The 9,849-nt window shown below is 39.2% G+C and overlaps 1 protein-coding gene across 1 annotated transcript in view; it reads left to right on the top strand.

Moving 5' to 3' along the window:
- The window catches only part of LOC103782534 (TBC1 domain family member 4-like), a 49,330-nt gene that overhangs the window by 38,743 nt on the left and 738 nt on the right, over positions 1–9,849 (top strand). Inside the window, 4 exon segments of the mRNA XM_008950304.1 lie at positions 1–216; positions 3,080–3,239; positions 5,511–5,680; positions 8,442–8,618. The exon segment at positions 1–216 is cut by the window's left edge and continues 30 nt beyond it. Coding sequence (XP_008948552.1) covers positions 1–216; positions 3,080–3,239; positions 5,511–5,680; positions 8,442–8,618 — 723 coding nt within the window.

Raw genomic sequence — 9,849 nt, forward strand, 5'->3', positions numbered from 1 at the left:
TCTGCCCACCTGGGAGCAGGACAGCTATCACTCTTTAATCTCCTGAAAGCATACTCTTTGCTGGACAAAGAAGTGGGTTATTGTCAAGGTATAAGCTTTGTGGCTGGAGTGCTGCTTCTGCATATGAGTGAAGAACAGGCCTTTGAAATGCTGAAATTCCTCATGTATGACCTTGGCTTCCGAAAACAGTACAGGCCAGACATGATGTCACTACAGGTAAGCCAGTTCTTCTGAAGCAAACCAGAGTTTTAAATGAGTTTTGAGCCCTCAGAGGTTGTTTATGTTCTCCAGGGCCTTATGAATCTTCTTTTGCTGTTCTGGATGTTGAGGAGCATGTGAATGTTATTGTCTAATCCTTCTCTGCCTCTCAGTTTGCAAACAGAGACGTTTAGAACTTACAGACTTTTCCTGTCACGCATCCTGTGTTTGGAAAGTCAACTTTCTCTGCTGTTTTGCTCTTCCTTTTCATCATTTCTCTCTCTTCCTTATGCCAAAAACCCGATATGCTTGCATCTGCATAGATGGAGTTTAAACAGAAATTTGACCGTTTTATTTCAGCCCGTGAGCACTGAGATTTTTCTGTAACTCCAAGTCAAATCAATAGTGTCACACAGTGGCCACTCGATGTACTTCACAAGCATTTGTGCTTGGGGCTCCTCTGACTTGGCTCATCACTTGCACCTCTTTTCTCTGGTTGTCTTCTACCCCGCCACCCTCAACACAGAGAGAAAACAGACAAATTTTTAATCATTTATTTTTCTTATGAAACAATGGATGCTCTGCAATATTAGTCATTTATCTGCTACAGAGAGTCAAGGCTGCTTAGGAAGGAAGACAAAATCTTTCCGATCTGTATAAACTTCAGGGTTTAAAGTTTGAGAAATCTTTCACCATGAGATGCAACTGTCCACTGACTTAAATAACTCCCTTAAGGGGCTTATTATAAAGGGATATACCTCTGCTGAGTTAAAGCTTGGAATCCACAGTGAAGAAAGAGAAAACCAAGAGGCAGATACAAAAGTTTTTCTTTTTTTTTTATGCTCCCTACATGGCAAACACTTATAATTAAGTAAAAACTTCAGGGGGACTTTCAGTCCACGTTTCATGACCAGTGAGTTTAGGTGCTTATTTGCCAAATGTCCAGAACAACAGAAACAGATTGTAGTTAAGCAAATTGTATGTCTTTATTCTAAAAATGATAAAGAGAAATGTTTTACTGTGGATGTAAGTATGCTGTAGCAAGTTTGTTGTGATGAATTAAGGGTGAAGAGACTTAAAGAGCATCGGTCTGTCTCTTCCCTGTCACATTCTGCCTCTGCTCCCCACCAAATAGGTTTTGAACCAGTGGATGTCAAAATGTGATAAATGCATGGCTATGGGATCTTAGAAGATGCTCCCTTAGTGTTTGTATGCTATACTGCAGTTGTAGGATTTTAACAACATCCGATGGTTTGAGAGCAGGATTTCACTTTTTGATTTAAATGAGTCTGAAACTTTCATTGCGAGAAGCTCTTAGGAATAAGGCTTTTTAAGTTTGAGAAGATTTACTGCTTTCAGTACCATTTGCCCTTTAAATGAAAGGACCTCTCTTTCCCCCCAGTTTGGTTCTAGGCAGTTACCCTGTTCTAGACAAAAGTACAAATTTTGTCTGCTCAAGACAAACTATACTGTTGAAGATGACTTCAATAGGAGATCTCACTAAAGCCACAACTTTTTTTTGGATTTTAACAGGAGTAGAACACTTGCAAATTCTTCTGCAATTGTAGTCCTAAAACACAAGCAAACTTGTATGCAGAATTAGCTTCTGTCCTTTAGAAGAAAAATGTTGGATGTTTCTTTAGAAGCATACAAACTTAATTTGACTTATATTTTTAGTTGTTGCCTGGAAAACGTTGTAATCTATATCCTTAGTTCATAATGTACTCATCCAGTTGGTTTACTACCTCTGTACGATACTATTCCAATTTTACGTGTAAATATTTTTTGTGTCTACACTGTCCAAACTCTCTTAATTAGGATCCTTGGCAATTAAAGCAGGGACTCAAACACATGCACAAATTTAGCTAATCCGCCTGAATGAGAAGTGATCTGTCTGCTTGCAGGCACTGCTGACTGATAGGTATCTGCAAATGCAGTCAGTTTTTGGTAGGGGAAAATCATGACCACCAGAAGCAGGAGAGCAGCTGGTTCTGCTAAGCCATTTTCTTACTGATGAATAGATTCACCTTAAGCATAAGGCACCGTTAACAGCAAAATTGGAGCCGACAGCTGATCAATGAATGTCTCCTTCTCATTTGCTGCTTTCTGAGAGAAGCATCCCTCTGTGCTGTGAGACTCTTACTGTGGAGTATAAACTATCAAAATCACAAGGAAATAGTTTGTCACGGAGTGATACTTTTAGCAATGAATAGCAACTTTTAACCACTTTGTAGCCTTTTACAAGTTGTATGGCACCACTTTTTGCATCAGTATCTTAAATTTCTCTGGACTGCTGGCATGTGGGAGATGTGCTGGGAAGTATGTATGTGGTACACCTCTATTGATCCACCATCTCTACTGTACTCTGTGGGTACAGAAGCTGTCTAAAGTGATGATTGTAGCACAGGAATTTTAAATGCAGCAAACATATGGCCAAGATTCAGTGGATGAAATTGATACATATAAATGTAGCCAGAAATAGTTAAAACTACTGCGTAATGGAGATTTTTGGCATCTTGGAAGAGATACTTCTACTTTTACCACTGCAAGGCTGAAAGTTCTGGTTTGTTGATAAAGCTGGATCATTATATTCCCTTCTTAACTTAAGCCTGTGAATCTGAAATAATTATTCATTAATAATCGGGTTCAAACTGTGTGTTGTTATTGACAGTAGTGTTGGTTTTAATTCCTTAGGGGTGGGTTGTTTATACATAAGTAGATACCACTTGAGGCCCTAGGCAACAATTAAGCTTCATTTTACCTTGCCATCTGTACAGGAGTTAATTTCCCTTGGGTGAAATGTGAATGGTTTGGAAAACTGAGTAAAGCTGAACTTTTCTTTCTCTACTTTCTTCCTCCCCAATCCCCTCATGCACTGTAGATTCAGATGTATCAGCTCTCGAGGCTTCTTCATGATTATCACAGAGACCTGTATAATCATCTTGAAGAAAATGAAATCAGTCCCAGTCTTTATGCTGCACCATGGTTTCTTACGCTGTTTGCGTCTCAGTTTCCATTAGGATTTGTAGCCAGAGTATTTGGTAAGAAAGTTTATTCTGTTGCAATAATAAACAGAACAAAGTTGTCCATTGTGTTTTGAAACTCTCAGGGCCTAGTTTTCTACATTCTAAGGACATTTGGGGTGACTGTTGTGGGTGGCAAGTAGCAATGCTCGTTGTAGTGGGATGTCAACTCCCTTTCAAAGAGGAGATCCAAAATATATTCTTTGAAACATCAGACTTGGGCAATTACATGTGTCTGCTGTTATTACCCAAGAGACTTCTGAAGTGTGAACAGCAGGATGTTTACTATTGCAAATGTGTTTTATGCTTCAAGCATTTAGTTTATGTCTGTAGAGAAATTTATCTTGTTGAACTTGTAAACTGAAAGAAAGAATGCATTGGTTTTCGAGAAAGTGTTTCTGATTCTAAAGTGCTTTCTAATAAAAATTCAAGTAAACTTGAACTTAAAGGCTGTTTTGGGTATTCACATATATATTGAACGATTTCGTAGTCTTAGTATGCCTCTTGTTTCATCCAGATAGTTTTTTCATTATATTCTCCTTTTCAGATAATGTCTAATACAGAAGCTTAATTTTGATTATGTCTGTTAATGTTTATAGTATCAGCATGTCAAGTGTTTGGTTTTATATTCTTTTCTTATGAATAAGAACTGCCAGCTTATGATGAAATCTCTAGTAATGCATGTTTTTTTAGAAAAAAATATTTATTAATGTAAAACTCACTGTACCCAGATACGCACTACAAAGCTAGAAGCGCATCATGTACTTCCTCTTAAACCAGACTTCTTGTCCATTTCATTTTACTGTTTTCATTTGGCACCTTTAGTCTTTTCTTTAGAAATTCAACCTGGCTTGTGTCTCATGATTTTTAGTGAAGTGTGTTCAGTTTTTGATCGATTTGTTGTGGTGGTGGTTTGACGAGGAAGAAGGGTTTGGTTGGTTGAGTTTGATTTTTGGGTTGGTTGAGTTTGGTTTTCGACCTAGTGATTTCTCCATTATGGAGGACTTTTTTCCTTTTTACAGCAGAGTTTTGTTTTTTTTTTTTTTTTTTTTGACTGCTCTTTGGGTGAAAGAATGATTGGTATATCTGTTTTTCAGTGGCATTTAGCTGATTGGTACATCTCTTTCCCAGAAGGATTATTGAATTCTGGGATACTCAAGCGTTTGGTGTTTTGGGAGGGTTTTTTGTTGGTGGTGTTTTGGGTTTGTTTGTTTTTCAAGGCTAAAATGTTCTTGTTTTCATTTTAAAGGCTTTGAATTTGGAAAAGGAATTTTTTATGAGTGTGGAGGGTCAGTGTTCATTTTTCTGTAAATGAGCTGATGAAGGCATGTTCCTATTTTAAAATTCAAAAGTCACTATGTTGTTTTATTTCCCAATGCTTTGGTTTCTTGCATCTTCAGTGTCTTATGGTCCATCATCACATACATACACTTACATTTATGCTGCTTGAACGTGCATCCTAGACTTGAGAATGGAGACCTTTAGGAACTGTGTTTAAGTGATGCGCTGGCTGCCTCTCCAGTGTCCTGGTACTACCCTGGATACTGGACTAGGGCCAGGGATGACCTCCCAGTATCATGACCACAAGCTGAGTTTGTTCAGTTGTGTAGCCCTGCTCTCGGTGGTGTAACAGAGCCAACAGCAGAGTGGGCTGATTTGAACTGCTCACGTGCTGTGTTTTTCTCAGTAACTTCAAGTCAACCACTGCTACCAAGACTGAGTTTCTAGTTACTGTGATCAATTTTCCAGTTTCTGGGCAATCTGTGTCTACTGACTTCTGCACAGCCTGGACTTTTCCTGTACATCCATGTAATTATACCTCAAAGTAAGGGTTTGGGGCCAATGTGATCACTACTTTGGATTTTGAAAATAATGTGATTGGTTATGGAATCTACATGATCATTTTTTAAGGACTAGCTTCTACCTATAGAGAACAGAAAAATACCAGTACATTGTGTTGCGATCCGCTGCCCGATTCCTTCTCAGATGCACTTAAAAACAGCAATTAGTTAACAGTCTGTAGTCTACGGTAGACAGTAATGAAATGCTTATTGCAGGTAACTGTTACAGACATAACAAACGTGATATTTTCTTTAATGCTCCGCCACATCTGTAAGATGACAGAAAATGCTTTTATATGCTTAACCTCATGTTGAAATAAAACAGATTGCACTTCTGAATTGAATAAATATGCAATATGATGGACTAAAAAGATCCCAGCAAGTATATTTATTTATCCAATGACTTTAACTTTCATTTTGAAGATATTTTAATTATTTTCTTTCTTAGACATTATTTTTCTCCAAGGAACGGAAGTAATATTTAAAGTAGCACTGAGCCTACTTAGCAGTCAAGAAACATCTATAATGGGATGTGAGAGTTTTGAGAACATTGTTGATTTTCTTAAAACCAGTATTCCAGATATGACTCAGCCTCAAATGGAAAAAATTATTACTCAGGTAAGGTTGATTTTCTCTTTACTTTTGTCACCCCGTTGCAGATGACTTTTAAGTGAAGGATTTCTTCACTGAGAGAGTGATTAGGCTCTGGAACGGGCTGCCCAGGGAGGTGGTGGAGTCGTCATCCATGGAGGTGTTCAAAAAATGAGTGGATGTAGCACTTGAAGCTATGGTCTAGTGGTTAGGGAAATGTTGGGATAAAGGTTGAACCTGATGATCCTAGAGGTCCTTTCCAATTATAGTGATTCTATGGTAAGATTCAAACATCAGGTATAGGTAAAAGTCTTCTCAGTATGTTCCTTTTGGTTTGAAATGCCAAGGAGTAGTTTTCTTAGTAACTTGCATAGAAAGAAGATATGAGCTAATTTCAATGGAGTTTGAACTGCAGTTTTAGCAAGACTGTAGTTGCTGCCTCAGGGTTTAGTACAGAGTTTTTTATTTGTCACAGCTATTTGGAACACATGACTTTGCTTATAAATTTCATGCCACCATAAGAAGGGTAAAAGCAGCTTATTTTCCCAACCTGAGCCCATCTGTTGCTCCCTGCTAGTGAGTGAGAAGTTCAACAGTTTGTGATGGGAAGCAAAACTTATCATGATGAGAAGCAGCAGCATCACAGCAACCTTTGCTCCTGATTCTTCAGAATTCTGTCTGGACAGGGCCAGAAACCTCCACAAAAAGTTTTCAGACACCTCCAACTTAAAATTCTACAAGTTAGAAAGTTGGTGAGACCCTGTTTTCATGATCTGTATTAAAGTGGAGGTCAAGCAAACTTGCGTTGTTCTGTTGTGGGGGCAGCTTCTGTCCTCCTGAGGATCACTTTCAGGGTGCCTTTGTGCAGCTTCCCTTTTGCACCTCAACCCTGTCCTTTGGGGATCACGTTTGGCAGCTGCATGGTGCCAGAGGTAAAAGCCCCTCAGGATTGATCTGTGCCTTTCTTGGGTAAGGGAGAGGAGGACTGGAGTAGTGTTATTTCATCCATATCATTGTGACTTCATGGCCAAGGGCAAGAATAGAAGAGAAACAAAGAATTACTGATGCTGATATAGGAAAAGCTTCTTGTGAAATACTGTTAGTGGCTGGGATCTTCATCCATCTACATCATCTTTCTCTGCATTGAAGCTACAAGTTGAAAACGAGCCTCAATCTGGTACCTTAGCTGTGAACCTGTGAGAAGTTTCCCCCCTTCAGGTGACAGTTTGGAGTTAACACAAGAGCTCTTGAAAACCATCTCCATATGCAGGAGTGCAGTTAACACTGCTGCGTTCCTATGGCTTGCTTACTGCTTGAGTGTTTCAGGAGCTGTCAGTTAAGAATTCATTTTTAGGTATGTGTAAATCTTCATTTCCTCATTGCACTGATTGTGACTGCCATGCTAGACCCATGTCAGGCACTTCAGTGTCTGTCGTCACAACTCACCGATTCTGGCAGTCAGAGAGATATTTGATATTTTGGATACTATTAGAATTTGAATCTCTGTCCTGTGGGCTGCGTGGGTTGCAGAGCAATCATGCTGTGTGGTGAGCTTGGTAAAAGTGGCTTTGTACAAAGCCAGGTCTAGTTGAGTAAAGAAAGGGTTATGTTGCCTGACCAGAGGAGGATGTGGTTCTACACGAGTCAGGTCGGCTCTGAGAGGAGGGTTGCCTGCTTGCCTGTGCTGTGGTCCCATGCTGAGTGGCCTTCTGGATCTGCGTTCACATGTAGACTGCCTGCATCGTATTGCTCCTACCCAGGCTGGCTGCAGGTGAAGACTTTTCACTGTCTCTCTGTTCTAATTCCTAAGACTGTCTGTTACAGAAGCTAATGAAAGAAAAATGTAGATATTATTTGGGACTATAATACACAGATGAAGAGTTGACCAGGTAGCTCCAAAGAAGAAAGATGGCAGTTGCCCGGCTTGAACACTAGATGTAATTCAAAATTTTCCCTCATTTGAGTTACCCAAAGAACAGTGAGTGGAATGCAGAACTTGTTTTGCTGGGGAGTCTGTGTGTGTCTTCTGTTGGTGTGTTGTTTGTGATCTCTAGAATGGGGAACAGAATTAATGTCAGCATAGATATCCTTCCCTTCCTAGCCTAAATTATTTGGCAGTTTTCAGAAGCTGAGGGACTGTGACTAGATGTATGAACAGACGAGGGTCATATGGTGCCATCACTGTTAGATGCTCAGTTCCGTAGCCTTCATAATGCTTTGTCACCAAAGCATCCCAATAAGAAAATTGTGTATCTTCATGCTTAGGCAGGGTACAGGGCAACTCTAACCATGAAATGTGTTTTTATAAAAGTCTATAAACGGGGATTTGGAGTTAGAATGAGTTTTGAGGGTGGAGATCTGATGACTACTGGATTATTCTTCCTCATCGTGTGATCCTGCTCCCATCACAAGGTGATGAGACTTGAATTTAAAAATTTATTCTTGAACTTCTTAATATTCCTGAGCAATAGATGGTAAGACTTGGTCATATTATGAAATTCTTGGACTAAATAAGACTTTCCTGCTTCATCTCATGGTAAGAGATGGTATTTGATAATTATAAAAGTGATGAGCCAATCTATTCTGAAGTCTATGATTTATTATAGCTATAATAGGATGTTCTAGATGCTGAAATGCACTTACTGTAGACTTCCCCTTAGAATACTTTTTTGAGTGGAACAGGAAGGAACATCAGGTTAATCAAGCAGATTTGCCTCTTAGCCAAGCATTCATGTGGAGTAAGTGGTCTCTATTGTAGTTAAAAATTGCTTTTTTTCTTTCATGGCAGGTTTTTGAGATGGATATTTCAAAGCAGCTCCATGCTTACGAAGTAGAGTACCATGTTCTTCAGGATGAGCTGCAGGAAAATGTGAGTCCCTGTGATGAAGGTGAACCCCTGGAGAAACTGGAGAGGGCAAACAGTCATCTGAAGAGACAAAACATGGATTTGTTGGAGAAGCTACAGGTAAATTATTTTAGACTATAAACTCATGGAGAGGTCATTTCTATGATTCAGCCAATAGAGGAGTAAATGTACATGAAAAGTCTCCTAACTGCAAGACCATATGCAGTTAGGCAGTTCTCTCAATTACACTGATTTACTTCTGCTAAATATATTTTTAACTCCTTTGTCATTCCTTGCATTTTTTCTTCTTAATTTAGATTTCTTTTTCTCAAAACATCTCTACTCTTATTTCCCATAAAATCTGCTGGCAAAAATTGTGTATCTTGAATTTTTTTTTTGTCCTCTCCTTGCATTGCTATTGGTAAGTTTTAAGAAAAAATCCCTAGTGCAGTAGGACGCTTTCTCCAGATCTTTCTAGGCAGTATCATTCTGTTTATTTCTGCTGAAGCTCAGTCCTACTTTTGGAAGGTGGTCTCTCCTAGGAGACTTGAACACAGACAAGTGCCCACCAGACTTGGCCTGATAGTCATGCTTTAAAAATAGTCTTCCCTTCCTCCTTCAGAATTCACCCTTTCTGCCATAGCTTGGCCAAGAGTTGTTTCAGGTTTCAGTATGTATTAGCTTGCATTTTCCTGAAAGACATTTCCTGGAAGCTCTTTTTTGCATCACTAGGCCATTTTTTGTTGTATTTGTTGATTTGAAGAAGCATAGGAAAAATCTCAGAGAGTGTCTTTGGCTTCTGAAATCTGAAAATAAAAGCAGGGGAAAAAAAAAGGAAAGGCCAAGTCCTCATTATTTTTGTGTTTATGGGCTAAGGATGCTATGCTGTATTCTTTCGATATTGGAAACAGGGATCCCTTGCTTTTTTATTATTATTTTTGCTTTATTGTTTTTATGTATTTATTTATTGCTACCTGAGTTTTTACCTCTGTTCTGAAAATGCACTAAGGACACAGAATGATTGAGTGACTGATTTGAGAGGCTCTATCAAAGCTCTTCTGTTTTTCCAAAGTGCCGTACTGCGATGCATCTTCCTCAGTTCCTTAACCACTTCCTCCTTGTGTTAGTGTAGCTTCTTCATTCCTCTGCTTGTGCCCTTTCCTAGGAACAGTGAGAATTCCCCCACTTCCCACAGAGAGATAGTTGCTACTGCTGAGGTCCAGGGTTTCTGATTCTGAAACTAGTCGGCGTGTTTGTTTGTTTGTTTGTTTTCCCCAGAGGAAGCTGTAGCTCCTTTAATGGAGAGCAGGGAACACTGTCTGCTTCTAGACTTAATGTTGAGATTCTCTTT

This window comes from Merops nubicus, unplaced genomic scaffold (genome assembly GCF_000691845.1).
Source record: "Merops nubicus isolate BGI_N331 unplaced genomic scaffold, ASM69184v1 scaffold10322, whole genome shotgun sequence".
In the NCBI taxonomy this organism is placed as follows: domain Eukaryota; kingdom Metazoa; phylum Chordata; class Aves; order Coraciiformes; family Meropidae; genus Merops; species Merops nubicus.